The sequence below is a fragment of the Ictidomys tridecemlineatus genome, chromosome 5 (genome assembly GCF_052094955.1).
Source record: "Ictidomys tridecemlineatus isolate mIctTri1 chromosome 5, mIctTri1.hap1, whole genome shotgun sequence".
Lineage (NCBI taxonomy): Eukaryota > Metazoa > Chordata > Mammalia > Rodentia > Sciuridae > Ictidomys > Ictidomys tridecemlineatus.
This window is the reverse complement of record NC_135481.1, coordinates 10180740-10197264: the sequence shown is the minus strand read 5'-3', so window position 1 is coordinate 10197264 and position 16525 is coordinate 10180740. Positions and strand designations below refer to the sequence as shown.

The 16525-nt window shown below is 51.4% G+C and overlaps 1 protein-coding gene and 1 long non-coding RNA gene across 4 annotated transcripts in view; one reads left to right on the top strand and one right to left on the bottom strand.

Moving 5' to 3' along the window:
* The window catches only part of Ccdc33 (coiled-coil domain containing 33), an 83144-nt gene that overhangs the window by 12391 nt on the left and 54228 nt on the right, over positions 1–16525 (top strand). Inside the window, exons 3-6 of one of the 2 annotated variants that reach the window (XM_078049297.1) lie at positions 5457–5590; positions 9429–9538; positions 11514–11630; positions 15165–15256. In XM_078049297.1, coding sequence (XP_077905423.1) covers positions 5457–5590; positions 9429–9538; positions 11514–11630; positions 15165–15256 — 453 coding nt within the window. Of the gene's footprint in view, positions 1–5456; positions 5591–9428; positions 9539–11513; positions 11631–15164; positions 15257–16525 lie in introns of those variants that run through there. The other variant, XM_040274407.2, reaches the window with a different exon arrangement.
* Positions 1–16525, bottom strand: part of LOC120886245 (uncharacterized) — a 57468-nt gene that overhangs the window by 14774 nt on the left and 26169 nt on the right. The gene's annotated exons all lie outside the window — the stretch shown is intronic.

Here is a 16525-nt window from a genome sequence, read left to right as displayed (position 1 = left end):
TGCCCACCTTCCTGAGTGCCATGGGTAGGGACCAGGGCTGCTTGTTGCCCACGATGCTCCCCAAGAACAGTTGGGGTCATTTCAGATGTAGTGTGGGGAAGGATGGGCTAGAGGAGAGACATTTAAGTTTTTCAGAGAGATTTTTGCCTTTACCAGAGTTCCTTGGAATGTGCCCTTGCCTACTCCTCCCTGCAAGGGGAGGATCTAGGCCCAGGCAGATGGGGCGTCTTTGGTGTCCAATTCATACCTGCCTTGTGCCAGAGACCGTTATTCTATAAATCGAGGCCCACCTGTAGTGTTGTAGCACCATCAGCAATTAGTGATGGTTCATTAGACTCCAATTAATAATGAAACCCAGGATGAGAGCCCATCATTTTGCTGAGAACCACCATGCTCATGTCTTAAGTGGAAGCTTCCAGAGAGCTCAAGAGTCCACAAGGACCAGCTGCCTACCCTCAGTGTGGGGCTGGGGAGGGGTACGGGGAGTGGGGCACTGTTGGTGGCTGAGTCCAGACAAAATGAGGGAGGGTGAGAAGGGAGCTTCAGGCTGAATTCTCCCTTCTGGATTCAGTACGTCTTCTCTTTGAGCAACTCTGGGTACAACTTCCTACCCAGCATTCCCAGGGGAGCTTGGCTAAAGCCCAAAGTGTGAGGACTTTCCCCTGCTGCCTGTCTGGCTTCAGAGGACACTGAAAAGGGGCATGGAAGGAAGAAGGCTTGAGAGAGGGCTCAGTCAGGGAGGCCCATAAGCTTCTCTCTCCTGATTACCTCAATCCGCCAAACCTGGATCAGCCAGACTGTCCCTCCTGTGACTTGTGCATGATACCAGCTCCTGGCCTGCTCTGAGCCTTAGGCTCTTTTCTCCAGTTCAGAAGTTTCTTTTCTCCATCTCTGTGAGTCTTGCCCCCTTTGTGGAACCTTCTTCCCTCACTGGTCCAGCCAGTTAGGCTCAGAAACAGGAATGCAGCCTTTGACCATCCTCTTCGGATGACCCTCTCTATAGAGCCAACACCCCAACTCCTGTTCCTGTTGCACAAGGCTAGGTTTCTGGATCAGGAAAAGGTCATTGGGTTTTTTAGTGCCTTCTAGGGATGGAAGGACTGGCCTTGGACTCTGGCTATCTTTTGTACTTCTAGAAGATGGGAGAGGCTGGCCTCTCTGGCTCAGAGGCTGTCATGGAGGATTCAGGCAAAGGAAAATTTCCCTGTCTTCTCAGACACAGGTCCAATTATGACATCCCAGCTGCTGGCCTAAAGGACTCTCAGTCTGAACCTATCCTCCCACCTTTCTCTAAGTATCTCAGGTGGGCCAGCAATAGGGCCATGGTGGGCCCTGTCAAAGGGTCACAAGACCTCTTGTCCCACTGTCCCTCCATCTAAAGATCTTCCCTTTGTCCATCCTTTTCTGTGCCTGCCTATTTCCTTCCCAGGGAGCATCTGAAAACATCCCTCTGGACTTTCCTATCCTCCTGGGAGCTTGCCGAACCAGGACCCCAGCAGCCAGTATAATCCTGAATTCAAGCCCTTCTCTTTCCTTTGACCTCCTGGTGGCTGCCCTGTGATGGGCACGCGGGACAAACTGGCCTGCCTGTATCCCAGACTACCAAAGTCCTGCCTGGTAGGAAACCAGACTTGACTGTTGTGCATGTTTTGATGTTTTGAGGGGAGTGAGAGGCCAAGAGGGCCAGGAGGACCAGCAGGGCAGCTGGCAGAGGTGGCTGGGTGTGAATAGGAGACCTTGAGGCAGTTTGAGTGTTGGTCAATAGGGTATTAAGAATGGATGACATTGAAGCACACAAACCTCTTTGGAGTAATGGAGGCGGGGTAGAGGGCTGGGGGAGTTGCCCCCTGGGGGTGCCCAAGGTCCCTTTGTGTCTCCATCAATGTCCTGTGTTTTTCCACTGCTCACCTCCACTCAGTAGCAGACATGGGAACCAGACAACACATCTTCCCTTAGTCGTGACCTTGCAGAAGGAAAGAAAATTTGTTCTCATTCCCTCCCACTCACAGCTGTGCTAAGGCCTGGCTCCTCACCCTCTGCTGGAGTGGGAGTGAGCCCCAGAGACCTCAGGCTCGGGACTGGGGTTTGTCAGAGACACTTCACACCACTCTGCACCCTGGTGGAGGGCTGGGCTGGATTTCCCTTAGCTTGGAGCCCAGGACTGCCCATCCTGCCCCTGATTCCAACCCCAGGCCCACACTTCTAGAGCTGGATTAAGTCTGAGCTCCCAGACAGCAGACCTCACTGTTGGTTCTTCCTGCCCCTGACTGCCTGGCGCCAGGCTGGAGGGTCAGGGCAGGGCTTTGGGGACAGGGGGATGGGGTTTCTGTCCTTGCAGACAACCTACAGGGATACAGGCCTTGGAGAGGCCCCAGTGGACCCTGAGGTTGCACTGGGAGCCCTGAGGGAACTCAGGACCTGGAGACCTAGAACTCAGGAATGTGTTCAGCTGGGGGTGCAGAATGGGGGCAGGGAGTGGGGCACAAGCTGGTTCCCTGCTCCTAGTCTGTAAGAAATCAGAGGCCCCCTCTTACTCTCCAGTTTCTAGAATCACATCAAGGCCCAGAGGAATCAGCTGTGCCAGGAAAAGCCATTACCCTGACAGCCTCCCTCCACCTGCTAAAAGCCTCCCTTCCCGGGGGGCCTCCTCTCACGCTCTATCTCCCTCACCTAGCCCTGGCCACCTCTTTGGTGTGTTTATTCAGGGGGGAGGGGAGACTTAACTCCTTCTAGGCCTGAGGAGAATCAGCCCTTGGCCCTGCCCCATAAATAGTCCCATCTCTTTCCACCTGGAATTCCTCCTGCCCACTTCCCGGGAGCTCCTGTAAAGAAGGGGAGGGGAGCAAGGGGCCACAGAGATCAGGGGGTGGAAGACAGGCTGGCAAGTACAGGTCATGGATTCCAACCCGAATTCTGTCCCTGTACTGGTTGTGACTTGGCACCTTTGGTTCTCTGGTGCATACAGGGCCACTTGAATATCCCTGGGGGGGTGATGAGCTGATGTCATTCTGTGACTTCTGGGGTGTATAAGGACCCCCTTCCTTCCTCCTGACACAGGAATGCTCCCGTGTGCTCTTCTATGCTCCACCTCATTTAGGACACTGCTGGGGGAGACTGCGAGGCCTGATCCTGCATTCATGCTACAAGGGAGCAGGGGTGGGCAGGAGGGACCTAGGAGAGCTCTGAGATCTCTGAGTTTGGGAATACTATCAGGATGGCATGAGAAGGGCCTTATATTGCACCCACCCCTCAGTTAGCCACAGAGAGGAAGGGGCCCAAGGGGTGGAGGAGGCAGGCTGAGTTCCGCTGCCTGCCAGGCTCAATGCCTTGGCCTCTCCAACTTGGCAGCCTCTCACATGCCCCAGGCCACAGCAGCCCTCTGTAATTGTAGGGAGCCCATTCTATCCCTCAGGGCCCACAGGACAGGTGGTGTCTGGACAGGTCTCCAGCTCTCTGGGAGTCGCATCCTTCCCATCCCAGTCCTCCCTCAGGGCTCACCTTCCTTCCCCCCTCATGCTGCCCTCCATCAGGTCCCATTGAGAAAACACAAGGTGGTACTGTATCACAAATAAGAGAAGTGCATGAACTGGGGCCTCCTGTTTGCCATGCTTTCCTTCAGATACTCAACTACCCTCTGTGGCAGGCACTAGTTAGAAGAGCCAAGGCCCAGAGGGGAGCCAGCCACTGGGGAAAACATGGGCTTAGCCCAGGTCTCTGAGCTCCAAAGCCTGTGCTTATCCAAGGATTTCACAACTCAGCCAGGGCAGCCAGGGATCCCCAGGTGTAGAACCGGAATTGAGTCATCAGTTTTCAATTAATGAAAAGAAACCAGGCCAGAGCAAAGGGGCAGGCCATGGGAGGGTCACTGAGGCTAGGACATTCAGTGCTATTGATTGATAATGAGGAATTATATTTTACTTATGTACTAGTAATTAAAAGTAATAACAGGACTGGGGCTTGTACCTCAGTGGTTAGGGTGCTTGCCTAGTTATGTGCAAGGCCCTGAGTTCAATCCCCCCCCAAAACAATAACAATAGCAAAAGCAACAATAATTACTAACAGTTTTATGATACTTAAAGATGTGCCAAGCACAGCATATTTAATTCCCTTCCTTCCCACAGCGACCCTACAGGTTGTTGATGAGTACATGATCATCCCCATTTTCCAGATGAAGGAAATAAAGCACAAGGAAGCCATGTACCTTACCCAAAGTCCCACAGTTAATGGTGGCACTGGAATTTGGAACCCAAGTGGTGTGGCTGCAGGATGCTGGTTAGAATCATTGTCACGCTGCCTCCCCGTCAAAGCAGAGCAGGAGTCCTCAGTTGACTCTTGGAGCCTCGAGATGTGACTCTCATAAGAATGGTTAGGAGCTAGGCCACAGAGTCTCCTAAGTCTAAAGGACAGAGGCCGTGGTAAAGACCAGAAAATTCCAAGCACTTCCTGGAGAAAAGGCACAGCTGGGCTGAGAAGGACCCCAGGCTGGTGTTGCTGATGCATGGAGCAGATTGGGTCTGAATTTCTGGGGTGACTGGCCTGCCCCACATTCCCTTTGGGGCCTCTGAGGGTGCGCTTAGAGCTGGTGAGGACAACACCCTTACATCCCACCTGGAGCGACTGGGACTATCTGCTCAGCTGCCTCCCCTGCTGGATGTATGCTGTGGCTCCCTGAGGTAGGCTCTCTGAGAGGAGACCTCATGCCATGATTGCTGCAGCAATCTTTTACAGCGTCTTTTACAGCCCTGGCAGAATAACCAGAATAATGTCTTCAACACGAGGAACATTAACTTTGGCATTGAGCTGTCTGATGGCTCTGGATCTCAGGGAAGCCTAACCCAGAAATCTTTGGGCTGCACTGGGATGCAGATTCAGCTCCCATCTCACCAGGGCAGCCTGGTCCTGACAGCCTGTAAGTGCTTAAGGGTCCCAAAGCCCTCACTATCACCCCCATGTCCAGCTACAGGTGCCTGGTTATGGGTGCCCAGTCTGCAGCCTCGGGAATCTGGGTCAGAAGCATAGAGAAATGAAGACCAAGAGGCGTGGACATCTGGGAGGAGTACCACACCACCACACTGTTTAGAGACCCCCTCCCACTAAACAGAACCTAGAGAAGAGGGTCAGGTCAGGAGGAGGGTCACATACAGACTCCTACAGGGACCTTCCCTGAGAACAGTCAGGAAGTCAGACAGGCATGGTGTCTGGTGTCTGAGTCAAAGTGAAGGCCACAGCAGTGGCAGCAGATGGTGTGTCCCCAGACAGGTGGGTGGGGGAGGGGGGAAGCCTGGCGTCCACTGGGCCAGGGATGAGAGGGATGACATGAGTGTCTATGTACAGGGTTGAAGGGATCCCTCCATATTCTGTCCACCTTTCACCCAGATTTATGGACAGTGGATTCCCTGAGCCGGCACTCGGCAGGCAAAGTGCCTCCCTGATTCGCCCTGCCCCTCTTTCCCCAGGGAAACCACTTCTAAAGAAGCTGACCACCGGGGCTCCAAAGCAGTCACCTCGGTGACCTCAGAGCCCACCAGATCCCCCATCTGGGGGGAAACAGTGAAAGTGGAGACACTCGCTGAGAATTCAGGGCAAGAAGGTGAGGCTGGGGGCTGGTGGGCTGGTGTGTGCGGGAGGGGCTGTAACACACCCCCCAGCTGTGGAAGGCAGAAGGAGGCTCCCCACTCAACACAGCTGGAGGCCACCTGAACCGCCTCCCTGGGCTCTGTTAAAAGCATTAAAAAAATAAAATCATAATACCGTCACGCCTCATCTCCCCAGCCTGCTAGAAAAATGAGTTGTTCCACATAAATGAATGCAAGCTTATCTTTTTTATGACCGTTGTTATTATTTTCATGGTTGTTATTACTGCTGTCTCCCACTGAAATGGCACATTACAGCTTCTTGGCATGTCCCCATGCATCGATCATTGGAGTCACCACCTCCCAGGAGGAGCCATGATGCTCCCATTGCTTAGAAGAGAACACTAAGGTTCAGGGAATTTAAATAACTGGCTCAAGCTCAAGTACTCAGCAGAGAGCCTAGGATTCAGTATTGGATTCAGCACTACATGTTTTCACTGGAACTCCTAGGTTCTAGCTGCTGCCATTTGAGGTTTTTGTGTTGTTGTTTTGTTTTTGTTTATTTAGTACTGGAGATTGAACTCAGGGGTGCTCTCCCACTGAGCTACATCCCCAAGCTCTTTTTATTTCAAGACAAGATCTCACTAAATTGGCCAGGCTGACTTTGAACTTGCAATCTTCCTGCCTCCACCTCCCCAGCAGCTAGTATTACAGGCATACCCCACCACATCCAGCCAAGTTTTGGGTTTTATTAATGTCCCTAAAATGGACACTTATTCCTGCCTGTTCCTCTCAGACTATTCCTGCCAGACTGAGCCTCCAGGTACCGGTATGTGCACACACATGCATACTTACGTCTTCCATGCTGTGGGCCCATCTAACATCTAGTTTGGGTGACAGCTTGGCTAGGCACAAAGGAACACTGGCTGGCTGGTGCAGGACTGCTGTGGGGCCCTATCCACACAGACTACAAGTACCCAGCTGCATCCCTGGTCTCATCCAATCAGAAGACCCTCAGGCTGGCTTCTTGTTGTGGCTCTCCCCAAGAGGACAGGCTTAACCTCTCTTCTCAAAATCTTGCCAGGGACTTAGAACTCCTTTTCACCTCACAGATGGCAAAAGGCCACTGCCAGAGACTGTGGGAGGGAGAGAGGGAATGGGAGGGGAACCTCAGTGAGAGGGGAGGAGACAAGTTTGAGGTCCAGCCAGAGAATTTTTTTCTGCTTGTAAAGGGATACATGAAACTGTGTGATGGTTTGAGATGACACAAAAGAGGAGGAAAATTGGCAAAGGAAGGCACACACAGCTATACGTGTGTGCCTGGGTGTGCATGTCTCTGTGGATGCCTGCATGCTAGTTCATGTGTTCGTGTGAATAGTATTGTGTGTGAATACGCACTGTGTCTCTGTGCCTGTAGGCAGACATGTATATGAGTTTTGTATGTGTGTGTGCATGGGTGTGTCTGGCTGCAACAGTGTGATCTATGTGCATCTGACAGTGCATGAGTGTGTGTGTGTGCACATACACATACATGCATGTGCATGAGGAAGTTAGGGGTTGTGGTGTGTGGACCTGGGCTGGATCCTGTCCTGGGCTGTACACATCTGGGGTAAGAGAGGAAAGGGTGTGATGAGGTCAGTAGCCCTGGGGTCCATCAGTGCAGCAGAGAAGGGGCAGGACTAACTGCAGGAGGGATGGAGGAGGGTGGGGAGGCAGCACAGGCAGGCAGGGAATATTGGCAGGCACCTCTTTGCAGATTGAAGTAGCTTGTTGGAACCCGGTTGCTGTGGTGATACAGGGGGTGGGGGTGGGGGAGATGGGGGCCAGGCCAAAAGGCGGGAGGAGGGTGGGAAGTAGCTCAAGGATGTGTTAATGAAAAGCAAAGGGGGAGCTGCAGACCCTGGGTCAGGGCCAAAGTAGGCGGGTGTCAGAAAGGGCCTGTGGCTACACAAAGGGAGCAGTGGGAGGCCGGAAGGGCGCAATGCCCAGAAAGGAAGCTGATGAAGCGTGCTTGTAGCATGTGGACAGGAACAGGGAGGAATGGCTGTCCACTCCCCCAAGTTACAGCTTATCTGCCTAACAGAGCTCCAGAGATGAGGGTATGGGGGCACTCCTCTTCTGCTTGGCCTCAGCAAATCCTAAGCAGATCTGGGAACTCAGGTCCATCAGCAGTGAGCACGAGGGGCCGCCGCCTCCATAGCTACTGTGGCCTTGATCCAGAGCGCTGGAATCCCCCAGCTGAGCTCTGCCCAGGGCTGGGTGAGTGTGTGGAGAGCTGCAGATGGTTAGCAAGCAGGCAAATAGTCATGAGGAGCATTTGCACAGAATTGTGTAGCTTAAAACACACTCTCCTCCCTCAGCTATCCCAGGGAAGGGACAGGACTTCTTTATTTCTTCCTACTTTCCTTCCTTTCTTTCTGTCTTTTAAAGTATGAACATTTTGCAGAGCAGGTCCATGGAGCTCAGAGAGGTTAAGTGATTTGCTAAGGATCACAGAACAAGTCAGTGTCTTAGACTGGAACTTGCATTTTCTGACTTTAAATCCCTCACCTCAGTCAATCTCAAAGCACTTTTCCTTTGAGCATGGATCCCATGCAGCCAGCTCTCAGCTGGTGTCTTTCCCTCTCTGTGTGTTCAGGGTAGCTGTGGGGAAGAATGAAAAAGGAAAGACAGTTGGTAAAGCCCTTGGTTTCCTTCTCTATCTCCACATCCAAATGACCCATCCCACTCCAAGTGACCTGGCTGCTGAGTTTGGGCTTAGCACTGAGCTTCGCATTGGCTGAGCTTTCAAGGGCCGGCAGCTATCCTTGGTACTGAAACCTTCCCCACGTGAAGAAAGGCTCCCAAGGGTCTCTCTCAAGCACATTACTCCACCTAATCCTCTCTTGCCTGTTTTTCTATAGATCTCGCTTGTATCTCCTCCCTCTTCCATATCTCTCATTCCTCCTCCATTCTTCTCTTCCTTTGCTCCTTTCCCTTCTTTTCTTCCTCCCCAAATCAGACTTCCAAGAACGGCCAGATGCCTCAAGAGTCACCAAATCCAGATTTCTCATCATTTATTTTTCTAGCTGTGTGATGGTGGCTCAGTTATAGAACCCCTCTGTGCTTCATTGTTCACATTTTTAAAGCAGACTTGGCAATACCATGGTGGGAACTTGTTGAAATAATGGTTAAAGGGTGCGCATTCAATGTCTGGTACACATAGGTACTAAGTGGGACCACTGTAATCTCCAGGGCATCTGTGTTTATTCCTTAAAGTTCATCCTGAAGTTCATGTCATTTAATGAGAAAAATGTTATCTTATTTGAAAGTGTTTAATAAGTGGGGTGTTATTCTTAGTGTTGAGACTAATTTTTATTTACTTGGAGTAGACTTTTATTGATAGTTGCATTAAGGATTTCTGGAGCAGATCACTTTTTCCTAATTGAGTTTCCTCACCTGCAACATATAGGGGTTGATTCTTCTCCATCCTAAGGAGCTGGTGGGAGTGTTTACGACCAGGGCCTTCTTGCTTGCTTGTGAATCTCTGTGTGCGCTTGTGTGTCTGTTGCCATGGGGAACTAGGCTTAGTTTTGGGGGTCCATCCCTGGGATGGGAATTTCCTAGCCACAGGGGAAAATCACATTTTGGAGTCCTAAATGACCTGGCATGGAACCTTGCCTTGCTCAGAGGCTCAGTCAGTTCTTGTGGAGATACGTGCACATGTGTGTTCCACATATGTGTATGATTCCTCTGTGTAGCTGGTGCCCCTTGCTCTTAGCAATATCTCTCACCCCTCACTCTCTAACCACACTAGGAGGTAAGATGTTCTAGCAAACCCTGTCCTAACCCTGTGCTTAATTTTTTTCTCTCCAGATGTGATCCTTAAGGTGATGGACTATAAAAATAAAGACAAGCTATTGTCCTACAAAATCCCCATTAAATACCTGCGTGTCTTCCACCCCTATCACTTTCAGCTGGCAAATGTAAGTCACAGCCCTAGGCTATGGGCATGCCCTCTGGCCAGAGCTGGTGGGAAGAACTTTGATGCCCTCAAATAATCTCTGAGAGCAAACTTAAGACAACCCATGCTCACTCCACAGTATGACTAGCCTAGGGACTCAGGAAACATCACTCATGGCAGGTAGATAGAAATAATGCCCACAGGAATTTGAAATTCTCACAGACCATGGGGGTGCACCCCTGTAATCCCAGCTATTCAGGAGGCTGAGGCAAGGGGATTGCAAGTTCAAAGCCAGCCTGGGCAACTTGGCAAGAGTATGTTTCAAAAATCAAAAAAGAGCTGAGTATGGTGGCACATACCTGTAATTCCAGCAGCTCAGGAGGCTGAGGCAGGAGAATTGCAAGTTCAAAGCCAGCCTCAGCAAAAGTGAGGCACTAAGTAATTTAGGGCTGGGGATGTGGCTCAGTGGTTAAATGCCCCTGGGTTCAATCCCTGGTACCAAAATAAAATAAAATAAAATAAAAAATCAAAAAAATCAAAAAGGAATGTATCTTAGTGGTAGAGTTACTACTAGGTTCAATCCTAGTAAGGTGTGTGTGGGGGGAGGGGGGGAATTCTTGTCCATGAAACAGCTCAATTTGCATAAAACAACTATGAAATTACATGAATACACCAATGAAAGATTGCACATATTATAAATGATGGAGTAGATCTAAAAAATCAAGGAAATACAGTATTTACAGAGTACCTACCATGTTCCAGGTCCTGTGCTAGATGCTTCCCACATCATCTAATCCTCAAGGTGAATTACATTTTGCTTACATGAGACTGGAGCTCAGGAAAAAGAATCCTCTCATCCTGGGTCACAGAGAAAGCTGCAGAGTTGAGGTAGAGCCCAGGTCATGCAGTCTCCTAAGCCAGTTCTTTCTTTACCATCTCCACATGTGGTGTTGGCAGGAGGAAGGCCCAGGAGGGGTTGGGGCATGTGACAGGTAAAGCATTCCCTGCAATGTGTCCCTCTAGGGGACATCTGAGCAGCAGCCTAGACCTCCCAGGTTAGTTTTCCTGCTCCCACCCAGTGCTGATTGGGGGAGGGGGAGAATTCACTCCTTCATTGCTCAAGTACTTATGGCACCTAATATGTGCCAGACATTGAGCCACAATGAGAAGAAGCATCAGTTTCCCCTACCCTTACATGCATTCAAGGTCTCTTTCGTGAGAGTAAAGAACAATGTGAAGCCAAATTGTCTCTGTTCCTGTCCCAAGTCTCCCATTTACTAGCTGGATGCCCATAGAAAACTAGTTAACTCCAGGCCCCCATTCTCTGTCAGCATACCTCCTGGCATGGTCATCTGGAGGGCCCAGTGCAATGAAGGGCAAAGTCTCAGGCACATGGGATATAGTTCCGGTAGTCTCCCTCCTCTGACTTCCTATTTTTTTTTGGGGGGGGGGTACTGGGGATTGAACCCAGGTGTGCTTAACAACTGCACCACATCTCCAGCCCATTTTTATATTTTATTTAGAGACAGGGTCTCCCTGAGTTGCTTACAGCCTGGCTTAGTTGCTAAGGCTGACCTTGAACTCACGATTCTCCTGCCTCAGCCTCCCAAGATGAGGCCCCAGGGTCAGCAGGGAAGCAAAGATCCAGAGAGATGAGTGGCTCCCCCTGGAGACCCTGCACTTGAGCTCCAGTTTGGGAGTTTACCTGGCCCCTGGCCCTCCATCCACTTATAGCCCAGGCCTCGTTATCACATCTTTACCAAGAGAGCAGGCAGCAGGGTCTTTGTGAGGGCGATGAAATATCCAAATGGAGAGCAAAGATTTATTATATTGATCTCCTTGGAAGGGCTCACAGGGACCATGAGCTTTAATTATCAGCTTGGAGCCCCAGCGGAGCAATGCCAAGTGATTGTCTGCAGAAGGCTGGATTTATGGCCAGCCTCTGCCCCTTAGATAGTCTCCTTCTTGTGTGTCTTCTTCCCCCACCCTGTCTCCAGTCTACCCAGCCTTCGAAAGAAAGCAAAGAAACTGCTGAGCCCCAATTGTACGCCACCATCGTTCGGAAGAACAGTTTCCTCCCCCGCTACGTTGGCTGTGACCACACAGCTCTAGAGGTACCTAGCTGTGGCCTTCTGGGGTGGTGGGTGGGGTGGGAAGGGGCCGGGTTTAGAGCAGGCCTTGCCCTTGGCCATCTCTGACTGGCCTGAGAGAATGGAGCACAAGTGTCCAGGGAAAAAAATCAAGGAGAAAGCAACTGGATCTTTCCAGAGTAGTTTGTGAAGACAAAACTTGATCTGGGATAAAGGTGTCCTAGCCTGTCTGCCCTCGCTGCCCTTGAAAGTAAGAGAAATGGGGGCTGAGTGATAGCTATGCTTCTCATGTCCCCTCTGCCTGGCCACTCTACAGAAGGGACCAGAGTCTCCCATAGCCATGATTCCTTAATGTCATGGAAGTTGGTGAGAAGCACTGTGTGTCCTACCTTTTCCCATAGCCTCTGGCTGTTTTCAGTCCTAATCTTCCCTCCTGGGGCAATGACCCTTGACCTAGGGCCTAAGTGCCCCAAACAAAAACTTAGGGTCTCCCTGAGTCTTGCTGACGTTTGGCTAGTCTGACAATTAGGTGTCAGGAGTTCATTCACTCATTAAGTCGGTCAACAACTGTTTACAAGGCCTCTTTCATTAGCCAGGCCAGGACTGGATCTAGCTTGGCTTGGCTTCTGCCCCTTTGATCATCACCCTGTACCCCTTGGCCCTTCAGCAGCTTCAGGAGAAACAGCTGATACTCAAGGAAGACATAGTCCATAGGGACCTGTCCCCTCCATCCTCACTCACAGCCTTCAAACTGCCCCTGGGTGGCAGGTTCATATCCACTATGGTCTGGGTAGTACTATTCACAAGACCCAAACTCTGGGCTTCCCATAACCCAGCATGGCTGACTTAATCTCCCCAGCCCCCTATAGCACTGTGAGCCAGGCAAGGCAAGAACTATTCTTGAACCCTATTTCACAGCTGGGGACATTGAGACCCAAGGGTGTAATCTTGTATAGGAGCCCAGAGCTCCTGACGCACATCTCTGCTTCTCCACAGCCAACAGGCATCCCATCTCTCCTCTTTCTTATATTTGGCTATTTCCTGGGACAGTCAGCTGACCACTCACACACAGAAATAAGGAATAGTGGTCACACATGGCCTTGCTGTCCCCAGGGTGCACGCCCACAGGAAGGGAGCCACATCCCCAAGATACAGGCAGAACCTTGGGCCTGCAGGAGGCGCTGTGGACCTGCCCCACCCCCAGTCCTTTGACTTGTGGGCCTCTCGGGCCCCCAGCACCCCTGCTCCGAAACAGACCTCTCCCTGTGTGAATGACAGACACGGCCGCACGAGCAGATGTCGCTTCTAATGGCAGACTGGAGAGCACAGCAGGAAAAGAAATGGCTTCTGTTGCTCACCAGGCTATCACTGGCAGGTGTGCCTGGGCAGCTATCTCATTCACACATGACCAGAGCCAGAATAGAACAGGTGGAAATTACCCCCCGGCCCTTCAACCACCCCCCTCAGCCCTTACACCTGTTGGAGTCCTGTAAGTGACAGGGTCTGACAGCTCTCCCATGAAACAACACCTTCAGAGATTCCTTGGGAGGCTTTGGTGAGAGCTGAAAGGTCCTCAGGACTATTATTGTGTGGAGTTAGCTGGCAACTGAGATGGGTCCTGGCAGAGGGGCCTTAGGGGACGGTGCTGAAGGAGAGGATTCCGAACAATCCTCTCTCTGGCCCTTAAAGGTCAGAGCTAGAAGGATCATGGAGATGATGGTCCAAACCCTCAGTGTACAAGTCGGGAAACTGAGGCCTAAAGTGGAACAAAGGCTGGCAAGGTGACCCAGCTGAAATAGGCCTGTCGAAGGCCTCTTCCCATCCCAAGGTGTGCCTGAGGCATGGTCCCTTAGCTGTACCCAGAGCCCCTTCCCCTTCCAGCTTTTCTTCCTTAGGATTCTACCGTCCTCTAAGGCCAACTCAGCCCCAGACTTCCCTTGGATCAACAACACCTGTCTCTTCCCCCACTCCCAGGTGTCTGCATTTCTCTTTCACACTCAAACATAGAGGCAACCTCTCCCTTCTCTGTTCTCCCTCAATAATGTACTCACTTGTCCCACAAACATATATTAAGCTCCTGCGCTGTGCCAGGCACTGTGTTAAAAGCTGGGAATGCAACAGTGACTGAGCCAGGCATGGTCCCTACCCATATGGAGCCTGGGCACTAGTCAAACAGACAGAAAATAAATAAGACATAAATTAGAATAAGCACAAGCTATGATGCAGGCTGTGGAAGAGGAATGCAGAGACAGAGAGAGGGAAAGATTGGGCTGCTTTAGCAGAATGGCCAGAAGACTGCTCAGAGGTGGTGCCATATAAATTAGAGGAGAAAAAGCAGCCACGATAAGTTGCGGGGGCGGGGGTGTGGTAGCGAGCAGAGGGATCAGAACATGCAAAACCCCTGAGACAGAAATAGGCAGAACATGTTGGAAGAGTGACAGAAAGAGTCTGGAGCAAAAAGAGGGGGCTGGGAGCTAGCAGATGTGGGCAGAAGAGCCGACAGACCAACACATGCAGGCCTTGGCAATATGGTAAGAACCATGGAATAAAGGCTGGGGGTGGAGCTCAGTGGTAGAGCTCTTGCCTAGCATGTATGAGGCTCTGGGTTTGATCCCCAGCATGGCAAAAAGCAAAATCAATGGAACACATTTAAGGAGGCCATTGCAGGATCTGAAGCAGGGGAGGGACATGATGATCCCATGCATTTCTAAGAAGATAGTTTTTACTACAGTGTAGTAAAGAGAAAGGGAAGATCCGGCATGAGAATGGAGGTGGAGTGTCTCCTGGAGACACTCCAATTTCTTCTCTGTTGCCTTCCACCACGAACGTGGAAAGTAGCACCAAGAGATGACAGAGGACAGGAGATCATCCTGGGAGGGCAATGGTGAGTGGGTGATAGCTGGAACCAGATGAAGACAGGAGCCCAGAGATGCTGATGTTAGGGATTCCCTTCCAAATCAACCCTAGCTAGGAAAGCCTTGGGGTGAGCCCCAACTGTTCCCAGGAGAACCAAGGAAAACTGGCGGTGAGCTCTGACCTTGGGAAGCTCAGTATAGTTGGAGAAACCAGACCTAGGGTCTGGTTTACAAGGTGTCCTCTCACAGCCAACCTAATCAGAGACTCTGCATAGCCCAGAACAAGCCTGGATAAAGTTTTTTTGTCCCCTTTGATGGACAGAAACTGAAAGGAGCCAGAACACCTAACTAACCCTAATTCTGCCCCAGAAGCCATCAGGGGAGCCAAGGGTAGAACCCAAATTCCCTGACTCCTCCCAGGCCCTGACTCTTGTCTCACACCTTGTCCCCAGTGGCCCCTGTTGTAAGACGTTTCACTACTAAGTCCCAGCAGTGCCCTAAGGAAACTGGGGCCACTTGCCTTAGTCAGAGAAGGCTGCCTCCTGAAGCAAGGCAGCCATGAGCAAAGCAGGAACCAAGTGAGGCAGGGAAGAGCAGGTGGAGGGGGTGGACCATGGCTGGGGAAGGAAGAGCAGGCAGGATGGTGAGATCTGTGGGAGGGCTCAAGGCCACATGGGCTTCACCTGCCTCCTCTCTTCTCCAGGTCTTTCTCCGGGGAGTCAACGATCCACTGATCAACAACCCCAACCCCATGGTGGTGATTGCCCGTGTGGTTCCCAACTATAAGGAGTTTAAGTAAGTGAAGCCCAGGGGGGCATGGGCAAGGAGCTGGGGGCAAAGGACAGAGGTTGGTGTCACTGCCACCACAAGCAGCTTCCAGGAGCTCCAGAAAGCTCCCCTCCTCCAAGACCCCCCAATCTCCCTCCCACACCCAGGTCTGAGGCCCCAGAGAGCTTCCTGCAGCAGAGGCCTCTAGGTCTCTCCCTAGAGACCTCAGACCCCTGGAAAGGGGCAGCTGGGACATCTCCTGAGAGCAAGCAGGGGAGGAGGATGAGGCCTGCATGGAGCCTGAGGAGCTGGAGGGAGCCACTGTGCGAGGATAAGAGGGGACCTTTACCCCCGCCCCCAACCTGCCTCCCCAGCTCAGACCCACCATCCCTGGAGTCCCCTTTCCCACTCTAGTTCAGGGACACAGTCTCCACCTACCAAAGAGGCAGGCTAAGGCCATGCTGGAATTCTGTGACGTTAGCTCTACCTGGGAATCCTCTCAGCCTCCTGGAAGTCTCCCTGGTCTCCCAGCCCCAACTTGTTCCCAACTTCTCAAGACGTCCTTTATATACCATCCTCAAGAAGGGGATTCAGGCTAGTTTGGCCCCTGGAGGTGGGGAAAGTTCCCCAGTAACACATGCTCTCTGTGTAACAGCATCTCTCCTGGGAGTTAGATTTCTGCTCCCTTGTCACTTCTACTGGCTCTGATGATCCAAGAGAACCCCTTAACTCATGTGCACCCCCTGTGGAGTGTTTATGACCTTCCTTCCTGCTTGTTGGAGGAATGAAGATGACTGCGCACTGATGTCCTGATACCCAACAAGCTCAGAGACACACACACATACACGGCTCTCCACGCCCCTTAAGCCTACACTGGGTTTCCATGGTGGGATGGTGGGAGTTATTTTGACAAGATCTTCCACAAATGAAGTGGGTAATACAAGGCCCATTTTTGTTTTGTTTTGTTTTGGGGTCTGCGGGTAGAATCCAGGAGTGTTTTACCGAGCTACATCCCCAGTCCTTTTACTTTTTACTAACAGGTCTTGCTAAGCTGCTGGGGGTCTCACTTCTGAGGCTGGCCTCATACTTGCAATCCTTCTGCCTCCACCTCCAAGTCATTGAGATTACAGGTGTTCCCCACTGTGCCTGGCTTACAAGGCCCATTTTAAAGATGGGAAAGTTGGCCAAGGCCACAGCAAGTAACAGTCAAGGGAACCTGGGAGCTATAGCCCATCTCTTGACCAAGATGAGATTTTCCAAAGCTTAGGTCAGTTGTTGGAAGACCATGGCCCACCA